Genomic DNA, 17,500 nt, shown 5'->3' with positions numbered 1-17,500 from the left:
TCATGTTAGGCAGATGATGAGCGGATTGGAAAATGTCACCATAATATGCTTAATCAAATCTCAGGTAAATATCTCACAGATGCCCACATACAAGCACACACACATGCAGAATCATGGCATAAAAATACAAAGTGTGCAGGCATGTATGCATATGTGTGTGTTTTTCTGTTTTTCTCTTGTTCTCTGTATGTGTGTGTGTGTGTGTGTGTGTGTGTGTGTGTGTGTGTGTGTGTGTGTGTGTGTGTGTATGTGTGTGTGTGTGTGAGTGTGTGTGCGTGCATGTGTGTGTGTGGCTGTGTGTGTGTGACAGAGAAAGAATCCATATGGGTGTGTGTGTGTGTGTATGTGTGTGTGTGTGTGAGTGTGTGTGTGAGTGTGTGTGCGTGCATGTATGTGTGTGGCTGTGTGTGTGTGACAGAGAAAGAATCCATATGGGTGTGTGTGTGTGTGTGTGAGTGTGTGTGTGAGTGTGTGTGCGTGCATGTATGTGTGTGGCTGTGTGTGTGTGACAGAGAAAGAATCCATATGGGTGTGTGTGTGTTTGTATGTGTGCGTGTGTCTGGTTCAGTTTGCTTCGGTGGAAGTATAAACTATTCTCATAAATGCATTATTCTCATCCATGCATTATTCACCCCTGTTTCCCCAGCTAAGTCCCTTAATGTGTCTACAAGGTGTGAGACACACACTCACACACACACACACACACACACACACACACACTCACACTCACACACACACACACACACACACACACACACACACACACACACACACACACAAAACCACACACACACACACACACACGCACACACACACACACACACACATTGAAACTCACACATAACATTACAGAGACAGTCCCCCTGCAACAAATTGCCACCGTCTTTCTCTAGATTGCTCCCGAGTCCTCTTCCCCCTAACAGCTCCTCTTCTTTACATTAAATTATTCTAAATTCCTTACTAATTCATGTTCTAGTTGCCTCAAACTGTTTCAATCTGTATCATCATGTCAATGGTCATCCCGCAATGTCTCAGGAAGACCTGAGTTCATACTTTTATTTTATTTTGTTCTGCCTAAAGATTACGCTGCATTGCAACCCGGTATCACGCCATTGCGTGCTCCTGCGCACGAACGTTAATCTATTGAAGCGTGTTCCCGAGCACGATAGTCCGACTTTTTGCGTGTTACACAAAACGAAATGTAAACCAATGCATTCTGAATGGGAGTGTTCTAAGACGATTAACGTTCTCCACAAAACGCTACGAGAGAGAGAGAAAGAGAGAGCGGGAGGGACAGAGAGAGAGAGAGAGAGCGAGAGAGAGGCTTCAGAAAGGGTGTGCGCAGATAGTACAGTGCACCCTAGTTATGTTTATGCCAAAACCTATATATATAATTAGGCTATAATTATATTATTTAGCGTGTAATGAGACAATCTATAGCCAAATTGTCGAAGATGCCCGAGAATCTTTCGGGATATCAGCATGGGAAATCGGCGAATCAGACCCATGAATCTATTGTAGCGACCCTGGGACAGTTAAATAGTTTGTGTGTTATGTGTTACATTATATTTCGTTGTCCGTTATGCCAGTTGTTCTATGTGCATGTATTGTAATGTTATTCTTGTCAAACAGCGTGTGGGGCGAATCATTAGGTCAGCTGGGGGAGGGCCTTGGAAGAACAGGAGGGTGGGGGCCTGCACGCGAGTGAGACCGTGTTGCCGGGGTAACCGGGGTTTGTTTGGGTCCGGTTTTCAGCTGTTGGTTTCAATGTTGTTACAATGTTACGGGTTTCAGTGACCTGGTTTTTGGTCCATTAAAACTACCTTCAACTAATGACTCGACATGATTATGTCACCGGCGAGGTCGTTACACTATAAAGAAACACGTCATCTCAAGCGGGAGAGAAAGTTTGCGGTGCTGGTTTGTGTCACCAACCCAGCAACCCAGTCGCCAAGAAAAAACGTTGACGGTGCACGTTTCCATGAACACTGGATACGTAGCATTTCAACGTAAAAAATAGCGTGTTATACCTACAGTATCCACGTGTGCCGCTGTGGAGGCGGGTTTCGGGGTTTGGGACACGATTGTTTAGGGGGGGGGGGGGGGGGGGGGGGGAGACTGTTGTTGACCGGGGAGGGGGGGGGGGGGGGGGAGACACGTTTGTTGAGGGGGACGACGACACACGATTGTAGGGGGGGGGACACACGTTAGTTGAAGGGGGGGGGGGGGGGGGGGACACGTTTTTTGAGGGGGGGAGACACGTTTGTATCCTAACAACAAAACAAGTTAACAAAAGCCCCATTTGTCAACTGAGAACCCCAATTCCCAGAATCCCCCGCGGCTCCGGAACACGGCGTAGCTTATATTAATCTTTATTATCTGAATGGGAAATGCAATATTTTAGGACAGATACACCATTAAACGCGTTTCTAATGACATTTCTAGCGAGAAATGTACATTTTCCTTACATAATCTTCAGTCAGTGAATGTGTATGATCTTTATTAATCTTTATTATCTGAATGGGAAATGCAATATTTTAGGACAGATACACCATTAAACGCGTTTCTAATGACTTTTCTAGCGAGAAATGTACATTTTCCTTACATAATCTTCAGTCAGTGAATGTGTATGATCTTTATTAATCTTTATCATCTGAATGGGAAATGCAATATTTTAGGACCGATTCACCGTTAAACGTGTTTCTAATAACATTTCTAGCGAGAAATATACTTTTTACTTGCATAATCTTTAGTCAGTGATTGTGTCTGATCTTTAGTTTTATAGTTATTAGGATTTGATCAGCTCGCTCGCATGTTTCAACGACGTCAGGTTGCTTTCGCTAAACTAGCAGCTCACGTGCTTCCTGCGTTTGTGTTATTAAACTGTTACTTTATGTAACTTTTAATGATATCATCTTGTTAGAAACACGTATATCTGAGAGCCAACCCAGTCGCAAAAAGCATACGTTGACAGTGTACTTTTCGTGAACACTGGATTACGTCGCATTTCAACATAAAATAGCGTGTTATACACACACACACACACACACACACGCACGCACACGCACAGACACGCGCGCGCGCGCGCGCACACACACACACACACACAGTATCTTGTACAATGATTTTTAGATTTCTTCTTTGTAAAACTTGAAAAATAAAGTAAGTTTTGGCTTTGGAAAAGTAATTATTTCCCTTATTATACAAATAGGCTATGCTGTTAAGGCTGCCGTGTTCCAATACCTGTACTTCCATGAGTATACTTAAAGGAAGTATACTATCCGTACTATCTACTACGTTAATTTTTCAGATGTGAGTGCTGTTCCAAATCGAGTACTCCGTGGTGCACTAACCGGAAATTACGATCACGACTGCCGCCGTGGCTCCTCCCCCGCAATAAACATCCCGCTTTGAAAGGTGAACTCTTTACGCCTAGCAGCTATAAAAAACTATAAAAACTAAAAAATGACTCTATTAATGCAGGCTATGTGGAAAATGCGCCGACTTTGGCTCAGCCTGGCTCCGACTCTTCCGCTACGTATACATATGTGTAATCCAGCACATATAAAGACGGGGACCAGAAAATAATTACTTTCTCTCCATTGAAACCCATTCATATTTTTCGATCTCAGAGGTCCCATGAGGGGCCTACCGGAAGGGGCGAACTTACGAGCTCTATGACGCTGCTCTCGAGCGACATATAGATAGGACTGCTAATCTTACAAGCATTCTCAAGATCGATTGTCGGCAGTAGTTCTATTCATTCTATCGCTGTAACTTTTCTCTCGTGTTGCTATGGACAAGTTGTTTGACCTGGATCTCCGTGACCCCCGCACAGAAGGAAGACACCTTGCCGTTGGGTTGATGCATGACCAATTCCTTGCAGAAGCCATGGTAACAACCTTTTGTACATTAACTGAACTTGAACTTGTACATGAAATGAATGTTTCAGTACCTCAGAAACTCCGTCTAACAAGATGTTGGACTTAAACACACAGGAGGCTGCGGAGAATGTCAATCGGGCAAGATCTGGAGGGGATTCACCACGGAGCTCAACCAAACGGAGCGGACGCGGCAAGGCCAGAGGGAGACGTGGAGGCCGTGCGGGCCATACAGGCCGTGCAGACCGATGGAGTGGCCTAACTACAGGTTTGTTTATGTGCAAATTCAGATTAGTTTAATTTGGTGAAAAACAATTACCCATGGCAATTAGGGATGGGTCAGAATTTTCTATTATTCGATTTTTCGTTCCCGTGGGTCAAAGTCGATTTGTAACATTTGGACCGTTAAAGGTTGGGTATGGGATTTGCGAAACGCCAGCAGATTTTGAAAATACACAACTCAAATGGTCCTACCCCCTCTCCTTCAACGCTGACTCTACCCATTCCAAGTACAAGTACATGGGAGCGGGGGAGAGGGAGTGCCGTACGACCGTTTGATTGACGTACTTACTGTCAAATGAGTTTCTTGCAGCAGTGCAAGCACTTGAGTGTCTGCCGTAGAGATATATTAATCTGTCATGTACTGTTTAACAGGCATGGACACTGAGGTGTTGGCACTTCCTTCAGAGGATTCCTTGCCCTTACCCAGAGCACAGCAAAATCCTCAAGAGATGTTTGGTAAATATACAGTGTTTAATTCTGAAATCCAAATACTGTATATAGAATGTAGATCATTTGGTTATATTTTATTTGCAGAACAAAACATGGAGAGGCTTTCTGCCCTACTGGATTCAAGCCCCTGTCCTGCTGAGCCTGAGAGAAGCGCAGCATCATCGTGGTCTGTTAGGCAGCAGAAAGCCTCTGACCGTTGGGAGGAAGCACGGCCGTACCACCTCAGATGCCTTTTGGAATCTGAGGCTGTTGGCAAGCCATTGTGTTGCTTCTGCCACAAGCCGGCTGTTATAAGGTTGGATGTTCATCAATCAAATAATAGAATGTATCTATGTACACTAAAAAAAGTATATCATATAAATTGAGTGACTTGACTTGAGTGTTTTGTCTGCTTAGGTGCAGAGAGTGCCTTCCGGAGCAGTGGTTTTGTGGGGCCTGCGACATGCATAACCACAGCAAACGGCCACTCCACAACAGGGACAGCGTGGTGGATGGCTTCTTTAAAGCCATTCCCCCATCCACATGTATCTCAAGAGGAGAGACTGGAATATATGCCACACATGAGCAAGGTAAGGTCTGACAAATCTACCTGTCTAGACTTCCTGATCCTTATCTTGTTTATTCAGTCTGCTGCCATATACAGAATGTTCACTTTTCTTTTCGACAGATCGCATTTTACCCACAATGCCAGCACAGCACTGCACCTGCCAGGTCCCTAGCTTCACAGTGGAAGCTGGGAAACCAGTCATCTTGATTACCATCAATGGTAGAAACCAGTTCTCTATTTAGACTTCTGTTAGTCTAATATACAATATGTGTCAATGATTATGACTAATGTTGTTTTTTTCGTTAGGGCGTTATGATTTGCATTTGCCACGTTATGTGTGCCAAACATGCCTGCAGCAGTGGGCCCCTGATGTGAGAGACCTAGTCAGGAGTGGATATTGGCCAGCTTCTGCAAATGCTTCCACAATCTACACGGTGGACCTCCTCAACACCTTTCAGGAGCTGAAGTTGATCTCACCTGGATTCTCCAGGCAAGCCCTTGCAAAAATGCTGGAACATCGCACACTGTGTGCAGGAAGAGTAAGTGACATCATCAATACTATTTATTATGCTCACCAATATTGTCAGCAATTTTTTTATTTTATTTTTTGACTATCTCAAAAATGTTTTCCATATTCTGATATACTTTCTAGTCTGGACAGATCAACGGGGATGCCCTGCAGAGGAGCTTTCTTGAGTTTGCATACGCCTCCTTTGAGAAAGACCAGCTCTGCTGTGATACCCCTTTCACCTGCCCTGCCTGCACACCTGAAATGGTAGCAGTGTCAGCAGATGGCAACAGGAAGCTTTATCGCTTTGGCCATACTGGAAGGTGCACTTTAAGTTCTCTTTGGTAATTGAGTCGTGACTGTAAGTGACAACAAGAGTAGGTAATGGATGTTATATATTTTTCCCCTAGATCTAATGACACTCCCTTTTTTGATGGGCTATTTCTAGCCAAAGACAGTGAGGTGTCTGATTTTGTCAACACAATACAGATGGCGGTGAAGAATGTAAGTTTAAGCTAAGTTTAAACACTCAAATAGTTCTGTTACTAAAGGAATCATTGCATTTCCTGGACTTCTAGAAGTATTCCATACTCCCTACTCTTTTGTCGTGAATTACATTAACAATATGTGTATGCACTATATTCACAGATAAAGGGGAGAGGCACATGTGGAGACTCTCAATGGGCAGCAGCAAGGGAGACCTCTAGGCGGGCCTCTAAACTGGATGAGGAAGGCGTTGAGGTTGCGGTGTGTCGGCATGGCTTCCTTTTTAAAAGCCCTTAACATGTACCGAGGAGAGATATTTGCGTATCCTATTTATCTCCAAAGGGAGCTTCTCCCAAGCAAGGCACAGTTTTTTGCTATGGATGTGGCATGCAAATACTGGCCATACCTACAAAAAGTTGCTTCGGTCATTCCAGCTCTCAAGAGCCTCACAGAAATGAAGCCCTTCCTGAGCATCATGCATGCAAGAGCTCATGCTACCAAGTGTGAGGTATGTCTGTTATCTGTTATTTTCAAATGAATACGCCATGTGTTACTATAGGAATGGACAGCTTTAAGCTGAATTCCTTTTCCATAATATTTGTCCACGTTTTCCAACTGCTTCATTGGCTCTAATGAACCCCAAATCCACCCATCCTTGCAACAGATAAAATGGAGTGGTCGGAATCAGAAGGGAGCAGGCACAACTGCCGGTGAGGAGGTGGAGCAAATAAACAGCTACCTCTCCCGTTGTGCCCTGACAACAAAGTACATGTCAAAAGCAGGTAAGTCACTTTGGTCTGAGTTTATGCTATCATCTAATATTGCTCATAGATTGCAGAACATAATGTAATTCTCCTTATACCAGCACGTGTGGACATGCTCACTGTGCATGCAATGGGTTGGAACCATCACAAAGCAGAGACGCTACACAAGGCCCTCTCCACAAGATATGTGAAGGTATGTTTCATATTTATGTATGTTTTTGTGCCGGTTGTTAGGCAGACTGAGTTCCTATTGTAATTATTGTAAATATTTTAGACATCTAAAAGGGCAGAAGAAGAGGCAGAGAGGCTGTCACAACTGCAGAAGGACCTGCAGTGCTCAAATGCAATGGCTGTACAGTGGATTGCTGAAGTCAAGGAATGGGCAGAGAGCGGTGAGGACAGAACAATATACATGCCTTTTTGCAGTTTCCTTACAGACATTTGTGTTCAAACGGTAATCAAAATAATACACAATCAGTGAAGCATTAGTGCTGCAAAAATCTAGAAAACTCGGTTGCATTGTACAAAATACAGTACACTGAGCTTAATTTCACCCTAACGGATATCTACAGAGACCCCAGTAACGGGTCTGCACGTTCTCCAGCAGTCCATTGAGGGTCTCCATCTGGGTCTAAAGCAACAGAAACAAACCCTCTACCGTCAGAATGGTATGTAGGCTTTTTCTTGAGTTATCCGGTATACCTAACAATGTATCTATATTGTTTTTAATATAACCTATACAAGGTTTTTGTGTCTGCATATTACGTTTCTCCTAAACAATCTAGACAGCAACAAGCTTCGCCATCGTCTCCGAAGAAAGTTGACGGAAGACAAAAAGCGCCTTCTCCAGGAGATTGATAAATACAACAGTCTTGTTGCAGACCTCTCCAAAAGGATTGATGTGGCCTTGGTTGACCACTCTTTGGCTGGACAGAGCACTGGCGCAATATGGCCATGGGAGGACTATGGCAGTGGTATGCATTTTTCAATGCTTTTAAAATGTCATGCAGTATATCGGAATAGTGAACTATCCTGAAATGATATATTAAATATAATGGTGGTTTTGTAATATATAAAACGATTTTGGGAAAGAAACATCATTTCTAAATTCTGTTTCCATTATGGTTGCATTGCTAAATGTTATGCCAGATACTCATGTATTGATCTTAATATTTTGGATCATTAGTAACAATCGGGGTCAAGAAACGACTGCACGACCAGGAAATGCTGAAAACACGGCTGGAAGAGGAGCTCCCTATCCTGGTGTTGGAGATGGCCCAGCACTGTACGTGGTTGCAGAACCTGGGAGTGGCCCTCAAGACGGAGCTTGCAAGATACGGTAAGTTAAAGACAAGTTTTGGGGATCCCATTTAATGTATTCAATTAGTGGGGGATGTTTCAATATATATTAACGTCGTTGGGTTTTCTGTCCTCTACTTGTAGAAGATGAAAATGGACTTCACTGTCTCTTGGCAAGAAGACTTGCGGAAGTGGAAGAACGACATCAAATGGTCCTGCAGCGGTATAAGACTGCTCTAGGTCCATTGGCCTCTGTCCTCCTTGATGTTTGTGAGGAAGAGGAATGTGATCCGATGGGCCTGGTCAGTCCAGACACCAGCGAGGATGAGGAAGATGCAAGAGAACAAGCAACTTAGTTGATGGTGTGGTTTCGTGCCTCGCTTGATGTACACAAATGATCATTGTTATTGCTATGTTTAAAATAAAAAAATAAAAAAATCTATCTCTTCAATTCAAGATGGGGTGGGTGAGAATAAATAGTGCTATAACCTCACTAGCCTTATTGACATGGACACATCTGTTCCGCATAGATTTCTATGCACGAGACTTAACGGACACTTTTGTTACTGCCATGTATACAGTACATTCGGATCACATTTTAGGAAGAGATCTATGACGCATAGAAATCTATGCGGATCAGATGTGCCATGTAAACGCGGATACTATGAATTTCATTCATATATACAATTTCAGAAGTGGATGAGATTCGAGAAATATCTTGTTATAATGAGAAAGAATGTCAAGGTTTGGGGGTTGATGGAAAAACTATTTTGAACCTTTGTGGTATGGCAACCCAGTCGCCAAAAGCATACGTTGACAGTCACGTTAAGGACAAGTTATGAGAGAAATGCACATTAACTTTTTGTTATCTCATAAGCGGTGTGGTGCCGGCTCCTTTTGACCTTTTGACCCCAGACTTCAAAAACGTGTCCACAGGCCAGCTGTGTCTACCCACCTTAAGCCACAAATGTACACCTACATCCCACAGTAAATGGGGACTAGAAACATAACCTCTGTCATATACATTTACTCTACTGTTGGAGGTCACGCCCCTTTTTCCACCTTTTCGAGATAGCTAGAGATGCTTAAATGTTTACACACATTTCCCGGGGCCCCGTGTACGACATATCCGAGATTTGGAGTTCTAGCCCTTAGAGAAAAAAAGTTTTCCCAAATGGAGTGTCATTTGGACAAAGCCCCTCAGAAGTGTAGCCTGCAAGACCTAATGGTTCAGAATGTGGTGGAAAAAGTTTTTGAGATAGGAAGGTCCTACCGCCCTGAAATTTTAATACCTTATTCTAGGGCCTAACTGGGACCTCCGCACCGAAACTTGGCCCGGTCGGACCCCGAGGGCAGGAAGGGGGGGCCTGCCCTCGGGGTCTGACCGGGCCAAGTCTCGGACAGGAAGGGCCCCCCCTTCCTGCCCTCGGGGTCCGACCGGGCCAAGTTTCGGTGCGGAGGTCCCAGTTAGGCCCTAGAACAAGGTATTAAAATTTCAGGGCGGTAGGACCTTCCTATCTCAAAAACTGTTTTTCCACCACATTCTGAACCATTAGGTCTTGCAGGCTACACTTCTGAGGGGCTTTGTCCAAATGACACTCCATTTGGGAAAACTTTTTTTCTCTAAGGGCTAGAACTCCAAATCTCGGATATGTCGTACACGGGGCCCCGGGAAATGTGTGTAAACATTTTAGCATCCCTAGCTATCTCGAAAAGGTCGGCAAAGGGGCGTGACCTCCAACAGTACAGTAAATGTACATAAGACAGAGGTTAGTTTCTTGTCCCCATTTTTTGTGGGATGGAGGTGTACATTTGTGGCTAAAGGTGTGTAGACACAGCTGGCCTGTGGCCACGTTTTTGAAGTCGGGGGTCAAAAGGTCAAAAGGAGCCGGCACCACGCCGCTTATGAGATAACAAAAAGTTAATGTGTGTTTCTCTCATAACTTTTTGTCATTATTAAAGAGAGGCCTGATTCTCAGATATGCATGTTGGATGGCTAGGGTGTAGGTTTGGGTAGAACTTCAGACCAAAATCTTGTAAGCGAGCCGCTGGGTGAGGTGCAACAAGATGGAGCACTTGCTGAGTAATTTCTTGTAGGGCCGGTGCGTAAGAGGGCAAACAAGATGTCCTTCAATATCTACGCTTCCAGGCGATTGCAACGGTGCCACACATGAACACATTCAAACATGTTTAATGGTAGTAATTAGCTGTCGAAATTGGAGGCCTTAATCAATAATGACCAGCTATTGATTTGCTTCCCGATAAAAGTTTGTGACAAATGACATGTTATTTAGCATCTACACATTGAGCTGAGTCCAATGACACAAAGCATGACACTCCATGGCCCTACACGGCCCCCTACACTACATGGCCCCTGTATTTTACATGGTACACCTATGGTCTAGGGCATGATCTCTGTGTGGCACAAGGTCGAGCTTGATCTCATTGGACTCAGCTGCTAATGTAGATGCTAAATAACATGTAATTTGTCAGAAAACTCCATCGGGTAGCAAATCTATAGCTGGTTATTATCTATAAAGGCCTCCAAAATCGACAGCTAATTACTACCCTGAAACATAGTCAAATATGGTCATGCATGGCACCGTTGCAATCGCCTCGAAACGTAGATGACAAATGACACCTTGTTTGCCCCGTTACGGGAAGATATTTTCATGGTATATCTTTCTATTTCCTAACCAAGCTCCATTGCCGTCTTTAACCAACGTGGTTTGCCGAGAGTCACGTGACGTTGACGCAGGCCCATTGAAAAGAAAAGGCCCAAAAAACGTAGGCATGTCACATGTTTAAAGCCGTTATTGTAATTAATTAATTTAATATTAAAATATAGGCTATTATATGTATACAATTATTACGTCGTGTAATATTCTATCTATAAGTAGACCATAACTTTTATTCAATTATCGTTATAACATGATCTGTATCTGACCATTGAACATCTTTAACCAAGTTCAGGTATAACCAGACCATATAACAAATATTTATAACATATAAACTAGGCTATACGTATAGCATATCATACATTTGGTTACAGGCCAAATTCGGTATAAATGTTACCCTCTGCTGGCCCACAACTAGATCGTCGCGTCCCTAGCAACCTGACGTCTTTGAAACATGCTAGGGAGACCATAAAACTAACTATCGAACAAAAGATCAGACACATTCACTGACTGAAGATTATGCAAGTAAAAAGTATATTTCTCGCTAGAAATGTTATTAGAAACACGTTTAATGGTCAATCTGTCCTAAAATATTGGATATATATATACATATATATATGCCTAATGCCTTCAGGGCGGCGCTACTGTTCAATCAGGACAAGAACAATGAGGTACTCCCACTCTTTTATCCCTGCAACCATCAGGTTACTAAATGATGACAAAAGTAAGGAGTAGGTGGAGAGCACACCAGTGTTGCTGGGTGTTTCCGGGGGCAGGGTGGTTGTTACTGACGGGCTGAAATGAATTGTGAGTTAAATGTGTGTGTTGGACTGCCTTTGATATATGTTTTTGTCTACCTCCTATTGCTATTTATTGTATTTATTAAGTAATCTATTATGTGAGACTGGAAACTGTGAACGAAATTGCCCATTTTGGGATAAATAAAGTTTTCTAATCTAATCTAATATATATATATATATATACGTAACCATTTCCCCCAAATGCTGGGAGAACGTATCGACCCCTATTGGTGCTATTCCTCCATTCATTTAGATGGGCGGAAGAAACGTGTATCTCTTCACGCTTTGGTCAGGCATAGCGTGACACTGAACACTCCTTGCGAGGTGGACCAATGTATCTATTTCACGCCTTGGCGTGATACCGGGTTGAACAGACTGTTCTGTGTTTATGTGTGGAAAAATAACATCATTACACGGTTCCATAAAATAACATAATCAGCAAAGACAATGGTTTTATTTCCATGCTTTAAACGGCATTCGGGCTGCTAGTTTCAGCGTCCATAGCAACCATCATAGGCTTAGCCACCATGTTTTTCTGTCGAGACAAAATACGTTTTCAGACAAACGTAATTGAGAATGCCGAATAGTTCTCTGGGAACGTAATTTTCATGAGACAGGGTTGTCCTTTAGGGCTTCGGCCTCCTAATTGATCATTGATCAAAACTCTGCCCAATCCTCACCTTCTCTGACGCAGAGAAACTCGTCCACGCCTTAATCCCCTCCAGGCTTGATTACTGTAACAGCCTTCTCATCGGTACACCCTATAACACCTATGGTCCTTAGATTATTATTTATTTTATTGTGTTATTGCCCTTCGTGTTTTGTTGTAGCACTTTGAGATTATTTTTATGAAAAGTGATTTACAAATAAAATGTATTATTATTATTATTATTGTAGTAGGCTATATTTGAATGCCCTTTCACATATATGAAACCACCACCACACCATGGTTGGTTTGACGTAGCAGCTAACTTAATCATCCAAGAGAATCTGGTGTTTTGGTGTTGAATAAAGATCTATCAGCACAATATTTTAATAATCTGTTGTGACTAAATTGACATTCAGTAGGCCCTGCTTGCACTTGTATGTTTAAAATCAATATTTTCTATACAATATAGCCATTTGCAATTATACCTGGATGCATATCTTAAATACATTGAATGGATTAAATACTCAATTAATTGCTGCTACTACTCTATTAGCTAGAGACCCTTCAGCCCACAACTTTTGAGTTACTTTAACTTTACCCACCATGTACTGCCTACAGACTGGAATTCATATTTATATTAACTGTTGTGTCCATACATATATATATATATATATATATATATATATATATATATATATATATATATATATGTGTGTGTGTGTGTCATTAAGCTCTTAGTGACCACATTTGAATGGCAGGGCAATCATGTATCAGGAGTAGCACCATATTCTAGAAAGACTGAAAATATGTTTTTATTTGAAGAGGGCAGGGGGACTAATTCAAATCTTTTGGCTGCCAGGACCTGGCCCACTCCTTCCCACTGAAAAGAGAACAAATAATATATCAATGAACCGTTTTGTGATGATTGGTCGAACTCCACTTACATAACACACAGTATATACCTACTTTATATTGATTCTCATCTATAAAGGCAATTACAAATCAAGCCCAATCTTTGCACATTTTTGTTCTTGAGCAATACCACACTTTCAAGTCATTTTCTAATAATTCAAGATCTAATAATGTAATAGTGTATGACACATAAGAAAGGGAATGATGAAACCACTTGATAGGAAATCTGGTTGGCAAGTGTGTTTGGTGGAAGAACTACTGTTAAACGTTAAAATAGCAGCAGCTATTTTGCACCAAGATGGTGCAAAATAATATGGTATAATATAGAATACTCGGAAAAGCAATGAAGTGGTTTAAAAAAACCCAGTGAAACAGAAAGAAACCAAATTAAATACATACCAAACTGGGCAAGGCTGCCAATCAACAAGGACTTCTTTAATGCCCTATCAAGGAAAGGAACCATAAATTCATTAGTAAGATAATAAATTCAGTGTTAGCCTATGAGTTTGATAGACAAAATGCATTGACGGTACTATTCCAAAATATTTATGCAAATTACTTGTATACATGAGTAAATTACATTTACAGTATGCACTTAATATGCATGCTCATGATCAATCAGCGAGAATGTCATTCCTACAGTTAATCACGCATGTGTTTTTGCTGGGTCTTTATGGGTCTGTCAAACCTTTCTCATCCTCTCCTTCCCGTAACTCCTTATTTCGAAGGAGTCACGACCAATATGGTAGGGGCAATCTGAAAATATAAAAAACATGTTTTTCACAACAAAACCATCTATGCTTATCCACTGGCAAATATAAAATACCGCAAATATAAAATCAATAACAGTAATTATTAATACTGTATTAATGCTGTAATCGCTGCTATGAATACACAGGAGAATAATTTACAATTCCATAATTATAAATTGTGTAAAGGGTTTGTCAGTGCTCTGATCGTTACAAACTATTTCATCTTACTCTTCGGTAAGGTCTTGTTCCTTTTTTCAAGCCCCTTCTGGCTGTGATGCTCTGTAGGAAAGAAATGTTGAGGTATTCAAACAAAGACTCAAATGGTCATAACCAACATTCTTATTACAGTCCTTTTTCCAAAATAACTACAATAAATGTAATGCTATGGTGAAAAGAATAGTAGTCAATTAGCAATTCGATCTGTACAGACATTCTGAACATACCTTTTCTCCTCCGCTTCCTCTGCACAGTAGAGACCGCTGTTGGAATGGAAAATAAAATATTACTCATTCAGGCAATGATGTTTATTTGTATGACACTTAGTACCTTCTCATGCATGCTTTAATTGAAAAATCCATACCTGGTCCTTCCGTGTCCGGGTGGGCCACCTCCTCTACCTGCAGGGCCCCCTCCTCCACCTGCAGGGCCCCCTCCTCCACCTGCAGGGCCACCTCCTCCCCCTCCTCCACCTGCACGGCCCTGTCCTCCACCTCTCCCATGTCCATGTCCATCTAAGATGACATAAGATAACACTCACTCAAAGTCCAACAGTGGAACTTCAACAGTGCAAGTGTAAATTCAGTTTTAAAAAATATGAAATTAAGACCATACAGATCTATACACATCTATACACATAAATAACCATAAACAAACATGAAAAGAGGTTAGCACTTATACAGCTGACTTAGTATGTTGTAATTTGTAGCATAATATATTGGAGTATATATGCAGTATATAACAATATATAGGATTAGCCTCTTTAATTGTCATAGATATTCCTGTATGTCTTCACCTGAGTGGTCCCCCTGCCCTCTTCTGGCCCCTCTGCAGTCCCACTTGCAAAAGGGGTCCATCCTGTGCAAGTTTGAAAAGTGTTGCAAAGGGTGATTAAATTGCAAATGGCAACCAAAAAAATTGTAGCAATAGTTCCATGATAAAAATGAATGTGGTGGACAAATAACAAGATGCAGTTAGTATTTTGGTAAACAAAGCAGAGGGTGTGTGGAATTTATAAAAATAAAGAATCATACCTTGACAAATGTACTCATGGATGGAGCCCATTTTTTTGAGGGACTCCTCCGCAAATGTGGCCAAGGTGCAACGAGGTGTGAACACCTTGACCACATGGCTCTTTTTAGTGGCTTTTCCAAGCAGCAGGACAGGTTTATATCCTGCTGCTTGAAGCTTTTCGAGCTGTAAGGAAATCACAGCATGTTAATGTTTTGCCTGTAGTAATCAAAAAAGACCTACTATTCAAAGCAATAGTGATTCAGACAGTTAAAGGTAGAACATAATTAATCTGAATTGTTTACATACCAGGAGGGACATTTCCTGCTTGACAACAGCCATGTTGTGGTTCTTCTTGCGGGAAGACGCCCACTCTTCCCGCTTAGCCTCAAATTTTCTCAAGGCAATTTTGAGGCGTTCCTTTACAGGCTGGACCATTTTGCAGTGCCTGCAAACCTTTTTAGCGCAAGGCAGAATGGTTTTGCAGGAGGGGCATGTTTTACATGTGCTGCCTGGCATATTGAAAGATTAGCTAATTTACAAAGACACAGACAAACCAAATAGACAGATAAACAAAACAGATTAGATACACAGATAGTAGATAGATAAGAAAGATTATAGATATAAAATATTAGCATTGGCAGAGAGATAGTTAAGATGTATGATGCTTATTTGAAGCTGCAGGGAGAAAAAAGTAAATCACTAAAAACAAACTATTTTTTACAAACAGCCGACTACATTGTGTAAATTACCTTCTAACATGATGCTGTGTATGGTACTTATCTAAGCCTTTCTCATTGTTCAATTTCAATTACTAACGAACTAGCTAGCCTACCCGAGGGACAGGTGGCGACGTAGGCCTACATTAGCCTATGAAGCAACGCTTTTGTTATCTGTTATTAGCTGTTAATACCTGTTAATATTCTTTGACAACGGCAATATAATTATTTGCACTATCAACTCCATAATCTTAGTATTTCAAGCATTCAACCGTTTTTAAATAGCAGTCAATCATAGTTGAACTTACGTCACACAAACCAGCACCGCAAATTTTCGGTCACTCCAGAGTTGACGTCTTTCTTTCAACCCGGTGTCACGCGATTGCGTGCTCCTGCGCACGACCGTGTGCGTGTGTGTGCGTGTGTGTGTGTGTGTGTGTGTCTGTGCGTGTGCGTGCGTGTGTGTGTGTGTGTATAACACGCTATTTTATGTTGAAATGCGACGTAATCCAGTGTTCACGAAAAGTACACTGTCAACGTATGCTTTTGGCGACTGGGTTGGCTCTCAGATATACGTGTTTCTAACAAGATGATATCATTAAAAGTTACATAAAGTAACAGTTTAATAACACAAACGCAGGAAGCACGTGAGCTGCTAGTTTAGCGAAAGCAACCTGACGTCGTTGAAACATGCGAGCGAGCCGATCAAATCCTAATAACTATAAAACTAAAGATCAGACACAATCACTGACTAAAGATTATGCAAGTAAAAAGTATATTTCTCGCTAGAAATGTTATTAGAAACACGTTTAACGGTGAATCGGTCCTAAAATATTGCATTTCCCATTCAGATAATAAAGATTAATAAAGATCATACACATTCACTGACTGAAGATTATGTAAGGAAAATGTACATTTCTCGCTAGAAAAGTCATTAGAAACGCGTTTAATGGTGTATCTGTCCTAAAATATTGCATTTCCCATTCAGATAATAAAGATTAATAAAGATCATACACATTCACTGTCTGAAGATTATGTAAGGAAAATGTACATTTCTCGCTAGAAATGTCATTACAAACGCGTTTAATGGTGTATCTGTCCTAAAATATTGCATTTCCCATTCAGATAATAAAGATTAATATAAGCTACGCCGTGTTCCGGAGCCGCGGGGGATTCTGGGAATTGGGGTTCTCAGTTGACAAATGGGGCTTTTGTTAACTTGTTTTGTTGTTAGGATACAAACGTGTCTCCCCCCCTCAACAAACGTGTCCCCCCCCCCCCCCCCCCCCCTTCAACTAACGTGTGTCCCCCCCCCTACAATCGTGTGTCCCCCCCCCCCTCAACAAACGTGTCTCCCCCCCCCCCCCCCTCCCCGGTCAACAACAGTCTCCCCCCCCCCCAAACAATCGTGTCCCAAACCCCGAAACCCGCCTCCACAGCGGCACACGTGGATACTGTAGGTATAACACACTATTTTTTACGTTGAAATGCTACGTATCCAGTGTTCATGGAAACGTGCACTGTCAACGTTTTTTCTTGGCGACTG

General features: G+C 41.9%; 2 protein-coding genes across 2 annotated transcripts; both read left to right on the top strand.

Moving 5' to 3' along the window:
* Positions 1-3,149: 3,149 nt before the first annotated feature.
* Positions 3,150-6,451, top strand: LOC307087540 (uncharacterized protein; the record flags this gene model as incomplete). Its single annotated transcript, XM_079753146.1, has 10 exons — positions 3,150-3,894; positions 3,999-4,149; positions 4,536-4,619; positions 4,698-4,908; positions 5,010-5,182; positions 5,281-5,379; positions 5,467-5,699; positions 5,813-5,991; positions 6,079-6,172; positions 6,317-6,451. The coding sequence occupies exons 1-10, from the start codon at positions 3,796-3,798 to the stop codon at positions 6,449-6,451; spliced, it is 1,458 nt and encodes a 485-aa protein (XP_079609272.1). The 5' UTR covers positions 3,150-3,795.
* A 69-nt stretch (positions 6,452-6,520) lies between these two features.
* LOC307077437 (uncharacterized protein) lies at positions 6,521-8,668 on the top strand. The gene is made up of 8 exons (XM_079738861.1): positions 6,521-6,662; positions 6,819-6,936; positions 7,020-7,111; positions 7,193-7,310; positions 7,491-7,586; positions 7,704-7,892; positions 8,105-8,257; positions 8,362-8,668. Exons 1-8 carry the CDS (start codon positions 6,531-6,533, stop codon positions 8,571-8,573), a joined length of 1,110 nt encoding a protein of 369 aa, XP_079594987.1. The 5' UTR covers positions 6,521-6,530; the 3' UTR covers positions 8,574-8,668.
* Positions 8,669-17,500: the final 8,832 nt, after the last annotated feature.

The sequence above is a fragment of the Pollachius pollachius genome (genome assembly GCF_949987615.1).
Source record: "Pollachius pollachius genome assembly, chromosome: 1".
NCBI classification, from domain to species: domain Eukaryota; kingdom Metazoa; phylum Chordata; class Actinopteri; order Gadiformes; family Gadidae; genus Pollachius; species Pollachius pollachius.
The sequence above is the reverse complement of the archived record's forward strand: the minus strand, read 5'-3'. Positions and strand labels throughout refer to the sequence as shown.